Source organism: Rhea pennata, chromosome 5 (genome assembly GCF_028389875.1).
Source record: "Rhea pennata isolate bPtePen1 chromosome 5, bPtePen1.pri, whole genome shotgun sequence".
NCBI classification, from domain to species: domain Eukaryota; kingdom Metazoa; phylum Chordata; class Aves; order Rheiformes; family Rheidae; genus Rhea; species Rhea pennata.
In genome coordinates this window covers 18638382-18653738 of record NC_084667.1, presented here as the reverse complement: position 1 = coordinate 18653738, position 15357 = coordinate 18638382, and the positions used below count along the sequence as shown (strand labels likewise).

General features: G+C 48.9%; 2 protein-coding genes across 3 annotated transcripts in view; one reads left to right on the top strand and one right to left on the bottom strand.

The window, feature by feature from the left end:
* Nucleotides 1–1263: 1263 nt before the first annotated feature.
* Nucleotides 1264–10744, top strand: ARFGAP2 (ADP ribosylation factor GTPase activating protein 2). 2 transcript variants are annotated; one of them, XM_062575892.1, is made up of 17 exons: nucleotides 1264–1371; nucleotides 1604–1722; nucleotides 2649–2721; nucleotides 3252–3383; nucleotides 3471–3551; nucleotides 4423–4525; nucleotides 5191–5247; nucleotides 5734–5778; nucleotides 6901–6953; nucleotides 7395–7531; nucleotides 8090–8221; nucleotides 8696–8824; nucleotides 8905–9033; nucleotides 9469–9595; nucleotides 9724–9814; nucleotides 9939–10057; nucleotides 10506–10744. In XM_062575892.1, exons 1-17 carry the CDS (start codon nucleotides 1300–1302, stop codon nucleotides 10524–10526), a joined length of 1620 nt encoding a protein of 539 aa, XP_062431876.1. In that variant the 5' UTR covers nucleotides 1264–1299; the 3' UTR covers nucleotides 10527–10744. The 2 variants fall into 2 exon arrangements, with proteins under 2 accessions (XP_062431876.1, XP_062431877.1); XM_062575893.1 differs by lacking the exon at nucleotides 5734–5778.
* A 672-nt stretch (nucleotides 10745–11416) lies between these two features.
* The window catches only part of CSTPP1 (centriolar satellite-associated tubulin polyglutamylase complex regulator 1), an 85365-nt gene continuing 81424 nt past the window's right edge, over nucleotides 11417–15357 (bottom strand). The window contains exons 8-9 of the mRNA XM_062575894.1: nucleotides 13995–14058; nucleotides 11417–13483 (exon numbers count right to left, since the gene is read on the bottom strand). Coding sequence (XP_062431878.1) covers nucleotides 13303–13483; nucleotides 13995–14058 — 245 coding nt within the window. The 3' untranslated portion in view covers nucleotides 11417–13302. The remainder of the gene's footprint in view (nucleotides 13484–13994; nucleotides 14059–15357) is intronic.

Below are 15357 nucleotides of genomic sequence, written 5' to 3'. Positions count from 1 at the left end.
GCCTGCAAGAGACCCAGCTGAGGCAGAGAGGCCTGAGTAACCCTCCTGTAGTGAGTGTTTCTTCCTAGGACACAGCACGGTGAGCATAAACTGTGTGCCCCTGCAGAGGATAGGAGCTCGCACTAACACCTCCTGATGTCTTCTGGCACAGATATGCAGAAACAAAGCATGGCACTGAACCCACCGAACTCCACAGCTGCCTTGGCTCCTCCTGGGCGCGCACCATATCCCTCTCACAAGTTGTAGTAACATCAGCACCTAACCACTGTGCAGCATCTCTGTCACACACTCAGCATGGACCTGGTAAGAACCCAGCAGAGCAAAGGCCCAGCACCAGGCCACAGCACATGACATGAGCAAGCAGTTTCGGGTGAGCCTGCTTAAGCCAGCATGAGCAATACCGCTCCCAGTGCATCATCACCGCCTGAACCTGCTCCTCTCCACAGCGAGAAGCAGCTTAGGAGGCCTCCACCCCACCGTCTTGCACTCCCTCTCTGTCCCTCCATCCAGCTTTGACTCTGCTGGTGTGACTGCTAGGACAGCTGTCCCATGCATGGGATCAGGGAACTTGGTTAAAAATAACTAGAAGAAAAAGCTACAAGTAACTTTGAGCAGACCTCATTCCCCAATGCAGTTTCTGTATAGTCCCAGGAACAGGCATACAGGAGCAACTGCAGCAGCAGCGTAAGAGCAGCAGACACCAAGGACTACCCAAGGTGGGACCGTGGCCAAGAAGGCGCCCTCCAGACTGGACCGGGCCCAGCGCTTCGCTGCCCAGCTCGGGAACTCGTCTCCGAGCAGCTGCAATCAGATGCGTCAGCCAGAGGCCTCTCACCCTCCCACTGCAGGGGAGTCCGACTGCCAAATCAAGTCTTGCTCTGGCCGCCGTGGCTAGCGCTTCACTGATTCCCAGAACACGAGACTTGGCACTGCCGCTAAACCCGGTTTTAGGGGTCATTTTTGTCCCGACCACCCCGTTCGTCCCAAGGCTCCGCGGAACCTGCTGTGCCCGCGGGTCCCGGGTGCCCGCGCCCGGGAAGGCTCAGGGCGCGCCTGCGGACAAGCCTTTCCTTCCACTAGTTCCCGCTGCTCGGCGGCACCGGGCGGCGCCGCGCGGCACCGCGGGGCCCGGCTGCCCTGGCGGCCGGGCCGGGCCGGGCCGGGCCGCGCAAGCACCCGTCCGCGGGTGGTTTGGGCTCAGCCGGGATCCGTACTCGGCTTCGGCCCCTCCCTCCCCGCCCGCGCCGGTTGGGCCCGGCCGGGACCCGTCGCCGCAGTGACTTCTGGGAAGGAGAGATCATGGCGTCGGAGCCGAGCAAGACGGAGATCCAGACTCTCTTCAAGCGGCTCCGGGCGGCGCCGGCGAACAAGGTGGAGGGCGGAGGGCGTCGTGCCGAGTCGGGCAGGGTCCTTGCGGCGCGGGCTCGGCCCGGCGCGGCAGGGGGGGCTCCTGGCAGCGCGGCGGGGCCGGGCAGCGGCCGGGCCATGGAGGGGGGCGCCGAGGGGCGGCGGGTTTGAGCCCTGGGCCCGAGCGGGCGGTGGGGGGCGGCGAAGGAGCGGCAGCGCAGCCTCAACGCCCGGTGTCCCTCTGCCTTGGCTTTAGTCTTGTTTCGACTGCGGCGCCAAGAACCCGAGCTGGGCCAGCATCACCTACGGCGTCTTCCTGTGCATTGACTGCTCGGGCGTCCACAGGTCTCTGGGCGTGCACCTCAGCTTCATCAGGTGCGTACGACCCTGGGCAGGAGCAGGCTGTGGCCTGTGGTCTCCGCTGGGTGCCCCTGGAGCCCCTGCCCCAGCATTGGGGGAACACACGAGGAGTTGGCCAGAGGGAGGCTGGACTATCGAGGCGATGACTTTGGGGCGGGTCTTGCTCAAAGCAAGTTTTAGATCACTCCAACCTTTCAAAATGGAATTTCCAAAGCACCCAGTTGAATAGCCAGTAGAACATCAACATGTTGCTTTCACAGATCCTGCAGAAACATTATCCGGGTTCCCATTTTTAGAAGCTGAAGGGAAACTGTGTGGTGCGTGAATCTTTCTGGTAAAGCACTAGGAAAGCTTTTCTTGTGATGCTAAACAAGGGAGGCTTTTTCTGTGTCAGTCTGTTGGGTAAGGTAGTTCCGGGTGTTGAGCTTATTTTTCTTGCTTGGCGTACTTGTAGGTGTTTGTATTTTAGGTAAGAGGATTTTGACCTCTATTCATTCAGAGATGAGTAGAATAACTGGTATGAGGCATGTTCTGTCATATAGCTTTACATTGTTATATTTTCAGCTGCTTTGTAATGTGTTCTGCTCTCATTACTGGGATGGGATGAACATATGAGTCTTTCATGTTATGATGAGCTCACATGTAAAACAAAAGTTGCTGGTTGTGCTTTCCTAGTTCAAGCCTCGTTCTCTTACACGATACCAGTGAGGGACCCTTTAAATTTTGACATTGTTATTTGGCTCAAACTGATTTTTGATAACTTAAAAGTTCAACTTAATTCATTATGGGAAGAAAGAGGCAAAGAAGTTATTGAGATGTTAACTTGAGCTTCTCTACTCCGCTAGAATAGCAGTGGCATACTTTTCCATGCTAGATTAGAGCACGCTTTTACATTTGGGGTGCTTGTATGTTATTCATGGAAATAATTTGTTCTCGCATAGGTCTACAGAGCTGGATTCTAACTGGAACTGGTTCCAGCTGAGATGTATGCAAGTGGGCAGCAATGCCAACGCGGTGAGGAGCCTCTGTAGGCATTTTGCTTGTTTTCCTTCTTGCTAAATGGCATCCTCTGGCTCTTGTCCCTGTCTTTTATGAGGCTTTCCTGGTCCCAAAGGATATTGACTGCCCCTTCTTTTTTTGGAGATGTGTAATGAGGAGAGGCGTCTGTCAGCTGCACTTAGAGGTTGTGACCTTTGTGATACGCAGACCTCTCATTTCCTTACACTTCATTTAAATGAAAGACATAGTCCTCTTAAGTGAAAGGAGTTAGTATTTTAATCAGTTTGAAAGTTCATGCTTAGCACTGTGACTCAGAAGCATCCCTCTGTGAAGGATAGGGATTGTGTTCTCAGCGCTCTGAGACTCATAAAGTGATTTCCTGGTGAAAGCTGAGTTGATCAATGAATGGTCATGCTCCACACTTAGTATTATATCCCCTGTATTTGGGAAGTTTCCTTTTTCTGTTGAGTTCAAGCTGTTGTGTTTGATGCTTTCTTGAGTCTGATATAGCAGTCAGGAGACTGAATATTTATCTCTTTTCTCAGACTGCTTTCTTCCGTCAGCATGGCTGCACTACCACAGACGCCAACGCTAAGTATAATAGTCGAGCTGCCCAGATGTACAGGGAGAAGATCCGGCAGCTGGCAAGTGCTGCTATGGCCAAGTATGGCACCGATGTAAGTCTGGGCAGCTTTGTTCTGTTAAAGACTCAGCACCTGGCATGACATGGCCTGTAGGATATCTCTTTCCTCTTCTCTTTTCAGCTGCTGATAGATGGACTGAGTGGAGCCCCTGGGCATTCCCCTGACAAGAGTGATGCTGATTTCTTCATGGAGCACACACAGGTGAGGACAAATATTTAAACCAGGCAGCCTTAACGGCTGTCAGATAGCTAGCAGTCCATCCAGGAGCCTGGAGAGGTGATAGGTGCAGTCCCACTTCGTTTGGAAGAATACTAAATGGTATGTTTATTCAGTAGTAATATGGAAGAACTAAGATTCAATCACCAGCCTGTGATACAGGTGCACACCTAAGTGTTCCCTCGTGGAGCCTGTAATACTCATATTATGATTTTCTGCCTTTGAGACTATTTTTATCTTCAATGGATACTGATACCTGGAAAATGCTTTGTCTACTCTTTAAGTACATAGTCCCTTTGGAATGGTTAAAGCAAGGACTGGCTGTAACTTTGAACTTCTGGTTTGGTCAGCTTTTCGGTGCATGGACCCTGGTAAGGTAGATTTGGGCAACTGCTTATACAAGAGAGTGCTAGAGGCAGTCTTGCAAGTGAACAGTAACAGAAACAGAAGAATTGGCTGGATGGTAATAAAGACAAGAGAAACAAAGATTATTTTTTCAAATGAAACTCATTCACTTTTTCTTGCAGATTTAAGCTCATCTCTTTAAAGTGGGAAGTCTCTGTAGTAGCCAACACTGATATGACTGTTCTTTGAGTGATGCTGCCTTTTCTCCTGGCCTTCTATTCAGTTTAGCTTCCATTTTCCTTTAATTTCTGTCCCTCTTTAATTTTTCTCTGAGGAAATGTGAACTTGGCCGTAAGTTATCCCTATCTTCAAAGAAGGCATAGTGTAGCATTTGGATCATGTTCTCTTTGGCTTAAAACTGAATATAGATCCCTAAACTTGAAGTTAGTTTAGGACTACTCTAGGTTCATTCATCCCTCTGAAAATCATTGGAATGAATGTTGTGTTACAGTCTTCCAGTACCTGGGATGTAGCAGATGCCAGCCAGAATCCTGCAGAGTCTTCCTTGGAGATGGAAAAAACAACAAGGTCATCAGAAGGCAGTGAAGTGTCATGTGAGTTCCCTGCTGAATAATTTTTCAAAGAACCTGACTTTATTTCCAGCAGAATACTCTTCTGTACCACAGTTGGAAGGGATGAACTTACCTCATGCTTCAGGCTTGGAGCAGGAGTGGAAGCTCTATATATTGTAATGAGGCTGTTGAGTTAAATTAGTGGAGACTTTTGAGAATGCTGCTCTGCTGAGGATTAAGAAGTTACTTCTCTGCTTTTCCTGAAATGTGCATGAAACAGTCTTTGTTTTGGGGATTAGCTGCCCTGCTTCTCTGCTGTCCCTTGGTCTGGAATAGGTAGGTCTGGAGATGATAATGCATAAAGAAGACGAATGGAAAACAGAATACTGTTTCTAGATATGAATTACAAAGAATCCAAGAATATGGGCGTATAACTTTAGTTTGAAACAGCTTTGTGTGTTCTTCTGCAAAGTGTTAACTTTCTTTTAATGTGCTTAGGACACTGCAGTGGGAATAACTTGCTTTGTGGAGGTGGAAGATAGTTATGTTTTGGAAGTTGCAGCCTTCAGACAGCGACCTGGCTTGTCTTTTGCGAGGGCAGAAGGAATTTGGCTTGCCTTTAGGTGTAGAAGAGGGGTAGAGCAATTGGGGAAGGGGATAAGAATCTTTTCTCTGCTGAATTTCTGTCCTTATTTTTGTGCCCACAGATTCTAGTCAAGGCCCGTCAATTGACTTGTTGAGCACGTCTCCTAAAGCTCCTCTAGGTAAGTGAGACTCTTTGGTAACTCTTAGATCCGTCTTGCTCTTATACCCACCGTTCAGTGGGTATCTTCAGAATATCCTCCTATGGTGTCAGTAATGAGACCCAAAAACCCAGCTACATATTTGGTTGAGCTTATTGGAGCTTTCTAGCTCCTTTGGATAATTGAGTTCAAAGCTGTCTCATTTCTAATACTTTGTTTTCGTTATGTGTCTTGGACAGAACTTGGTATATAAATATCTAGAGCTTGGCTAATAAAGGCCATGTGACTGACTCTTTTAGGGAGCTTGGCAGTAGATCAATTTTTAGCTTGCTCAGTAACAGGGATTGTTCCCCAGCATTACTGTCTGGGCTGCACATGGAGCATCTAGGTGGAGCTTCTCTGCTTAGCAGGAGTGTATTTCTGGCCCACAAAAAGTTCATCCTGGGTGGAAAGCCTGTGTTCTGAAGCATCTTATTTCATGCCCCATGTTTTATGTCTCTTCTTCAGACGTGTCCATGTATCTGTCAACACAAGAGCCTGCTCCTGCCAGAGGTAACTGGCTAACAGCTGGCTTGCACTGGCTGCTTGTGACAACTCTGCCTGCCCCTTTTGTGACTCTGCCTTCAGCTCTAACATTAGCATCCTGTGCTTGGAAGGAGAGAATGAACCAAAGTTAATGTATATCGTATTGGGTTCTAAAACACCTATCCCTTCTCTGGAAAGGGATCTTATTGTTACAACTCTTATTAAAAACACTTCTTGAGAGTGATCAAAAATCAAATGCGAGGAATGGTGAGCTGAAAACACTGCCTGTGTCTTGAATAGTGTTAAGATTTTGAGCCCCCTATTTCAAAGGTATATGATAAAACTCGAAAAGACACAGAAAAGGCTGTTGAGGATGACCTGAAGTGTGGGTTGGCAAAATCTACATGAGTGAAGAAAGTAATTAGGCACTTTTGTGGACAAAAAGCCTGACGAAGGCGATTAAAGAATATTGGAGCCACACAACATTGGAAGCTGGAAAAATGACCTGGGCAATTCCATTTTATGCTTGCTTTGTTCTTACACTTTTGCCTAGACATCTGCTACTTGGCTGGACTTGGCTGTTTTTGCCAGCGTGGTGTGCCTCATGTCCTCAGAGGGACAGGTTCCTGGTGGAAGGTGTCAGGGAACCCATTGTGTCTGTACCTCACCGAAGTTTAGGTCTGTCTTGCAATTGGTCTGAACATGTAAACCTGACCTTATGGTTCTTGCTTCTTTGTCCCTAAGGCACTGATGAGGAACGCTGACCTTCATATGCTCTGAAATGACATTTTCCTGGATTTATGTATGGAACAAATAGTCTTTTTCTAGTTATCATAACTTTTACTGGATAGGGTCAACAGCTGTGTGACATTTGGAAGAGCTGTTAGAAAGACTTAATTCATTTACTAATTTCTCCAGGGATGGACATGCTTTTCTAGGCCACCAGTCTGCAATTGTGGAGCTTCTTACCCTCTCAGTGCTGCTTTCTTGGCTTGGTGAAATCACCCAGGCTGATGTTGTGAAGCTGCATGGTGTGCCCTGGACTTTGTAGCAGCTGGGCTGTGGTAGATGTTTGTGTGGGTTGCTGACTAATTTTGCCTTCTTAAATTAGTTCATTCCTGCTTACATGCTGCTGCTTTCCTCTCACAGAACTTAAATCCTCTCTCATTGGAAAGAAGAAGCCAGGAGCTGCCAAGAAAGGGGTATGTCTGAGCTCTTGTTTAATGGAGAAGAGGCAGAGTATATCTCATGTAATCCTGCTCACCTTTCCCTGGCCCCTTGCTTTCTCCCATTAATCAAGCTGCCCAGGAGATGCCCATTTGGGGAAGGGAAAGCTTTGATTATCTTATTGCCTCTTTTGAATGATAGCTTGAATGTTAAGGGACAAAAATAATTAGGCTTTGGATCATTATGCTTATGATCAGGAGTCCATATGACTAATCTCTTAGCACTGGTCACTGGCTGGTTAAGGCCTGTGTGTTCTTCCATTCTCTGCTGCAGGCTTCTCTGGGCCTGTAGGTTATAACTAAACAGGCTGACTAAAGGCCTGGTCAGCACAGCAAGGCACAGGATTCAGACTGCTGGTTTTTTAATACTCTGAACAATGAGATGAAGAATTCACATTTGCTTTTTTGTTTTTAAAGTTAGGTGCAAAAAGGGGTCTTGGAGCCCAGAAGGTGAGCAGCCAGAGCTTTAGTGAGATCGAGCGGCAAGCCCAGGTTGCGGAGCAACTGAGAGAGCAGCAGGCAGTGGAGTCCAGGAAACAAGCTGAGGAGTCCATGTAAGTGCCTTTTTTGGGCTGAATACCTTGCATACGTAAGGTAGAAGTAACAAGAGGTTGGTGCTTCCCCATGGGACCAGCTAAGCTGAGTACAGAAGAGGCTGCATGATAGGATGAGTGGTAACCTGAAGCAGAAAGGGTCCTTACAGCAGAGTTACAAGTTACATTGCCACACTTTATTCAGATTAACACCCTGGAAGGGTTTTAGAGGAGCAGATATGGAAGTATCTTGCTTTTTTGTTGACCTTGAGACAGAGCTGAAGATATTAAAAGGCTGATCTGGATGGGGACCTGTTTATCCTTCTGTCCCTAGGTGGGGGGATTGCTGGCAGTAAGGAAGTCATAGTCTCCACAAAAAGAGCAGAATCCCAGTGGAGGTATGAGGTGAGATGGGAAGATGAGCAATAGCTTCTATGCAAGGATTTTTTTTTGTCTTGGTACTGGGGGAAACTGGTGCTTGATGGTGGTCAGGGTTATTTTCTCCCTCGGCCCCCCACAGGATGGGACTTGGGGGGTGGAGGGACATGAGCCAATACCTACCACAGTTCTTTTCATTAGTGTTACCTCAATGCGACTGGCTTATCAGGAACTGCAACTTGATCGGAAGAAGGAGGAGAAGAAACTTCAGAACCTCGAAGGGAAGAAACGTGAACAAGCCGAAAGGCTAGGCATGGGCTTGGTATCCAGAAGGTACTTGGCTCTGGATGGGGTAGCATAGATGGAGGTGCCTTGAAAACACTCTGCTCTGGAATAGTTTCATGAAGGCATTGTAACAAATGTGCATCTGATTTCAAGTGTTTGTATGCTGGACTAGGTCTGAAAATGTTTCAGGCCCCGGAAAGTATGGGTGCTCTGTTCAGAGGTTCTAGTCTGTATTTGAGTCCCTTTCTGAAGATGCATATGGTCTGTCAGTCTCCAGCCCTAGCAGCTAATTGCTGCTAACAACTGTCCCCCTGTGGAATACCTGCCTTAAGAAAGTAGCTCGAGACCTTTGAGGAAGTCAGAGCAGACATGCAGTGAAGGGGGCAGGCATCCCATGACTCTCTTGAGACTTTTGGCACCTTCCCTGTCTGTGAAGGCCAGTTTCAATTTTGAGGCAGACTGGTTCTAGGGGCTGGATGCTGTCAGACCCTGCCAGCCCTGATTGCTTGTTTGTTGTGCTAGTTCTGTCTCACACTCGGTGATGTCTGAGATGCAAGTAATTGAGCAGGAGACACCGCTGGCTGTAAAATCTTCCCGCTCTCAACTGGACTTGTTTGAAGATGCTGGAGGTTTCACATCTGGACCCCCCAAGTAAGACGAACTGTCCGTGTAGCCTTTGGCTTATTTCTGAATGTAGTACTTGGCCTGAGTTACCTCTTTTTGGTACCTAGATATAAAGATAATCCCTTCTCGTTGGGAGATGCCTTTGGCTCACGATGGGAAACAGACTCCTCATGGGGTATTGACAAAGAGCAGGAACCTGAGGTGACCATTTCCAGTATTCGACCCGTTTCAGAGAGGTAAAATATCCACCAGTGCCAGTGTACCTTGAGTGTGAGACAAAGGGGTAGGTCTGGGAGCTGTGGGGAAAGAGGTTACTGTATTATGACTGGATCTGGATCTTGTGCTACAGAAGATTACTTGCATGTGCAAGTCAAGTAGACAGCATGGCTGCATACTGATTGGAGTAGTTTTCTAGCCCAAGGAAAGGGGTCTTCAGTGAAAAGGGCTTTGGTACTTTGCCTGTGGTATCCCTAAGTTTGATACAGCCTTTGCAGTCATCAAGTGGTGGCTGCCCTGATTTGGGGGGAACAGGGGAACCCTAACAGTGGCTAGCACTTGAGGCTTTGTAGCTTTCCTTTACTCAAATGGGATGAGAGGGAGGGAGAGAGAGAGAAAGAAGCCTGTTTCCTTGCTATAACTTGTCTCCTCTCTTGTTACTCTTGTTACCTCAGACCCACTAGTAGGCGTGAGACAGAGAGCAGAACATCAGCTGTGGAATCAAATGAAGCACGGCAAAAGTTTGCAGGGGCCAAAGCCATCTCTTCAGATATGTTCTTTGGACGGGAGGCAGATGCTGAGGTAGGCATGCCCTACAGTGCCTAAGTTGGTACAGCGCTCTCTTCACCCCTTCCAGTTTGCTCTTGTCCTGCTTTGTTCCCTCTCTTTGTAATTTTTTCTCTTCTTGTTCTGCTTTCCTTCTGCTGCAGTATGAAGCCAGATCCCGCTTGCAGCAGCTCTCAGGCAGCAGTGCCATCAGCTCTGCAGACTTGTTTGGAGATGCTGAGAATGTGCACTCAGGTGGGTTAGTGCTCAGTGGGGAGGGGAGTGTCATGGGGCAGCTTCGGAGCCCCTAGCCTGGAAGGGGTTGGAATGCTTTCTGGAACTGGGGAGGCTCCAAACTCACTCCTGCTGGCTCTCATAGGTGGCGTATCAATTGGGAATGTCCTGCCTGCAGCTGACATCGCACAGTTCAAGCAAGGAGTGAAATCAGTTGCTGGCAAGATGGCTGTCTTAGCCAACGGGGTGATGAACTCCCTTCAGGTGAGGTGACACTATGGCACCTTAAGACAGGCTATAATTGTATTCGGGGACTCTCGCCATATCCTGGCTTCCACCAGGATTATTGTGGTCTTCCCAAAATACATAGAAGGCTAATTCCCATGTAGATACCTGCCTTTGTATGTCTCGGCAACAACAGCTGAGCAGTTTCAGATGGTCAGTGAAGCCAGACTTACTCGCCTGGTGGACAGGATACCTCGTTACTTCAGATATGCCTTTTCCCATGGCAAATCCTAGGCAAAACCCACTACGCTGGGGCTGTGTTTTACCTCCTGCCTTTGCCTGGCGTTGTGTCTTTAGGTAACCTTTATGCTGGCCATTTCCCTCTTGGTTGCCTTCCAGTCCCAAACACCTCAAGATCTTGTTGTCTGTCTCTTTGGAGTTTGCATGAAGTGTTGTAGCACAGTGTCTTGATGTGTTTCTTCCCCAGGATCGTTATGGCTCATATTGATGACCCAGGGACTGCAGCTCAGAGGGAAGCCAGCAAGAGGCACTGATGCCACCTTTGATTGCCTGGAGTAAACTCTGCAGGATTGTCTTAGTTTGTCTGGGGTGGGTGGGAAGGGGGGAAGGTAAGCAGAAAGGGTCAGGAGTTGGCTGTGCCCAGACTGCTTTCCAAATATCTCTGGATTCCACTCTGTATTAAAATTCAGTGTGTCCTCAAACCCACTGCTATCTATTAGCCAGTGGAGACAGGCCTTCTTACAGGATTAATGTCATTGCTATGACCAGTAGGACAGGAATTCCTGTAGCTGGCCTCCTTGGTGCTCCTGCCCTTCTTGGTCTGGTCTGTACTTGAGCCCTCCAAGTGACAGAGGGGAACAGGAATGCCATTTTTCTGGACACTGTGTTACCTGGTCCCCATGGACATGACTGTGGCCTTGTGTTCTGCTCAGTGCTCCTACTGCCTGTTTCCATGCAGGTTGCAGTAGCAGTTGACATCATTGGTAAGAAGCTGTTTTCAACTGGAGGTATTCCAGTGAGCATGGCAAAAAGAGGGTTCCCTTGTATTTTTGAGGTCTGCCTTGTAGCATGGAATAATCCTTTCTACTGTCATGTAAACCAGCATGGATAGATGCTGGAGAACAAACCAAACAAAGGCAAGGTGGTTTTTTGGCTTCTGATCATGTCAGGGCCAGAAAAGACCACGACTTCGGCCTAGGCTTTAGGTGGAGAAACACTATAAAACTCTTGGGCTTCTGGTTGCTTCATTGCTCAGCCGTGGTACAGAACCATGTAGCCAGCAAACCTCGGTCCAGGCTCCGGCCTTAACCATAAGGCAGCCTAGGCCATTGACAGAAAACTAAGCTTTTATCAAAGGAAAAAAGAGGCTAAGCCCTCTACTGATGCAAAATAGCTATATTAGCAAAAGCGATGGGTGGGGCTGGTGGGGCTGTCCTCTGTGCGTGCTGTCTGTGGACAGAGCTGTGTAGCTAGCAGACCTTGGTCCAGGGCCAGGCCCCTACCCACTACCTGGCTTCCACTGTGTCCGTGCCAGGATCCTACCCTGCCCCCTGCTCAGCCGTGCTGGGGTTCCCTCCCAGGGGTGGTTTGTGCTGTGGGAGCCGGAGCTGCTGGGGGCCCTCAGCCTCACGGAGGGGAGGGGGCTGGAGGCGAAGCCTGATTTTTTTAGTTTGCCCCTGTGTCGCTGCCGGGCACTGCCCTGCCGGCGGCGCCCTGCGCTGCTCCTCTCCTCGGTGCCGGCCGTGGCCTGTGCGTGCGCGGCAGCTGCCGCTGTGCAGTGTGCAGGAGCGGGGGTTGGCACGGGCCCGGCGGCGGCGGGACGCAGAGGCTGCAGCGCCGCGGGAGCAGCCGCGGCCGGGCTGGGCCGGGCCATGGCGGCGCATAAGAGCCCGCGTGCGGCAGGTGCCTGGTGCGACGGGCTTTATTGCTGGTCTTTGCAGTCGCTCGCAGATGGGTGGGACAGAAAGAGCAGTGAAAGGGCATGTTAATAAATAAAATAAGTTACAATAAATAACACCTCCCACTATTTCTGTGATTGGGGTAGCAGTGCAGGTTCAGCAGTGCTTACAGGATTATCTTAAAATAGTTTCATTGGGGCTAAATCCACTCTGGCTTAGGACAGCTGTAAGCTGTTGGTGAACGGAGCGCACACTAGGCAGCAGCTTATAAAAGGGAGGAGCAAGGAGGCTCCCAGAGGATCAAAAGAAGAATGAATTAGCTCAGGGACTAACAAGCCTGTACAAGCTGTGAGCTAGGGCACCGCTCTATAGCTAAAGCGTTCAGGGCTGTGGAGGCCGGACTGCTGAGTCGACACCAGGAGAAGATACTTCATCTGGCAGTTGTAAGGGCTATCCTGTGACAGAACAGCAATACCAGCACTTACAAAAAATACCTGGGAGTCTCTTGATAGCTGCTTCCTTTTCCTGTTGGGCCCACTAAACCCTACCAGATACTCTGTATGTTCGCAGGCTGCACCACCTGGGCCATCTGGAGAGAAGAGGCACTTCCTCTCTCTTCTCCAACTCTCCAGCCTCTTGCTCCAAAGCTTGCTTTCACCAAACAGGTCCAAGGAAGGCCTTACAGAGGGGAGCTCAGTACAGTGGAAGAGCCAGACACTCTCATGTACTACTTAACTGAAATCTAGCTTACTTGTTATAGCAATACTTGGACACATGGAGGAGGATGTAGAGACAGGTGGCAGGGCACAACCTAAGCCCTTCTTTTCTAGGAACTTTAGGGATTTCTCTAGCTTTGATCATACCAGGTGCAGTTTCACAGGGAATAACTGTAAGAGAGCGTGAGTGCAGAGCAGCCACTGACAATTTAACCACTAATGTCTAGGCCAAGTTTGAACACAGCTACACAGCAGAACTCTGGCAACCAGCCTGCACTAGCACTCCCACTGCTCCAGCACCTGCTGAACTGTGTGAGAGTGTCTGGTGAGAGAATCTGCTACTATTTTCCAAGTAGAGGTAGACCTAGCGTCTGCTGGTTTGTCTTACTTGCCAGCAGAGGGTAGCATAACTCCGCAGCTGTACACGGCTTCTGCAAAGGGAGCTATTCATGAATTTGGAGCTAAGAAGACAGCATGGTTTTTCCTGGGAGGAGACTGGCGGACCAAGCAGTGGGGATTGGCACAGCTGCGCACGCACTGGAGATGTGGACAGAACCCATCGTCAGACCAGATATCTGGGAGGAGGTGCTGTTCCTCCAGGGAGTTCTGGAGAAACTCATGATGGAGATGGTGCCAACCCTCACAACCTTCAATTTTCTGAGGAGTCTGTCTCTTCATTGGAGCCTTCACTCTCAGCATCCATTTTTCGGCGATGGTGAAGAGGCTTCCAGGGAGAGCTAATCTTGGGCAAGTTACGGACAGGCAAAGTAGCTGTATCCCCACTGGAGCTGGCAGGAGTAGAGACAGAAAGCCCTGAAACCTGAGCCACCCTGAAAGAGAAAAGAGAAATACTGGGCAGCCCAGACTGCCATCTCAAGCTTTCACTACAGCAGTCTTGGAGTGAACCGGGGATGAGGATTCTTTCACAACTGACACAGAGAGAGAGAGAGATGTTCATGCAAAGAGGGGGAACAACTTGCACTAGCACCTGGCAGACTCTCTGAATCTTTCTTCCAATTACAACAGATTGTTCTTCTGGGCTGAACCTGTGTCTTCCAACACTCCTAGTTTTCACACATTCAAACAGAATCTCTCTGTTCATTCAAGACTCTTCTGCTGCCTGTAGATCCCACTTGGAGGCAGATTTAGTCGCTCTGCTTCTGAAGCCTTTTCCAAGGATTTTGTTAGTTGCACCAAGGCACCCCAAAGAGGTCCTCTGCCTATACTGCTTTTCTTGCTCCTTTATGGTTCATCAGAAGAACAAGGACAATAACTAAGTCTTCCCTAACAAGCTACCCTCAATCTGTCACTTTGCTTTGTGCTCTAGGCACCTCCACTTACAATTTCTCAAGTTCTTGATCCATGGCAGGGTCCAGAAACAAGTCTCCTTTATCTGGCAGAGCCCCTGGAAAAACAAAAAGGGAAGTATCATCAGAGCAGCATTAGGCTTTTCAGGGTCAGTCTTCATAACGAAAAGTGCTGGAGTCATACTAGCTCCCAAAATCTGACCTGAAAGACAGAGACAACCATTGCTCATACCTGTTAGTGAACTGGACATTGAGTATTGACGGTCATGGACAAACAAACAATGATGGACCAGATTCTGTGTTTATGTGTCAGGCTCTTCCCTGACACTGCTAAGCTTCGATTAAATGGGAGGCTCTCTCAGAAGAGAACTCTCCTCTTGCAGAATTTGAAGAGCCCAAAGGGTTAAGAGTTTCCTTTCACTGAGCAAAACAACCAAGTACCCAGGTAAGTAGAAAGTAAGTACACAGTAGAAATGTCACAGTGAGATGGTGTGTCAACTTCAGGCCCCTGTTAATTGCCCTGTGTGGCCAGCACTCCCAGATCCTATCAGGGCAATAGATATGTTGTGCATGCCACCATCTGGAGCACACGAAGTCTACTTATCTATAAATAAATGTCCGATTTGTCCAGCAGAGATCTGGGAAAATGAGAGCAAACACTTACCCAGGGAGGCATCAATTTCTGTGCCACCTGTCTTTCTATTGCACTGAGCCTGGGAATCAAAACACTTCATGGATATAAGACTACTGGAATTCAGGAAAGTGAGGAGGCTTGACCCTGGTGCACCTTAAGTTAACAGGAGTAGGTGTGGGTGGGCTATGCTCCAGTGTTGCCTGCCATCAGGGTGAGAGAAAGGCTGGGTCAGTAATGATGTACCTGCTTTCTCAGCATAAGGCCAGCATGCTCATTTCATATTTGCCAGGGCAGCTACCCTATGCAGGATGAAGGACATGGGAATACTTCAGGTCTAGGACAGCTGGTTGATCTAAGCTGCCATTCTCTGGTAATGGCAGTGGCATCTTAGGACACACATCCCAAAGCTCAGAAAGGAATATGAGGCTCTTAGGAAACACCTCCTTCCTAACTCTGAAACAAACTCCAGCTTGCACAGGGGTCATGGGAGGGTCTCATCAGTCAGTACAGAGATGACAGCAATTGCCTGCCACAGCCTGGACAGTGCCACTGCACAACACCAGGAAAAACATACTTGTTAATCTGTACCAACATCGTTGTGGAGAATGCTTTTGTTTTTCAGGAGACCTAGGTGACAGACTCAGTATGTTTGGGAAAGTGCTATATATTGCCAGGTAGGGACACAAATCTGGTTTCTGGCCCTGGTATCTTGCTCCTGAAGGAGGGGCTGGAGAGCCACCTCCTTTGCACAAGCAGGCTGGCA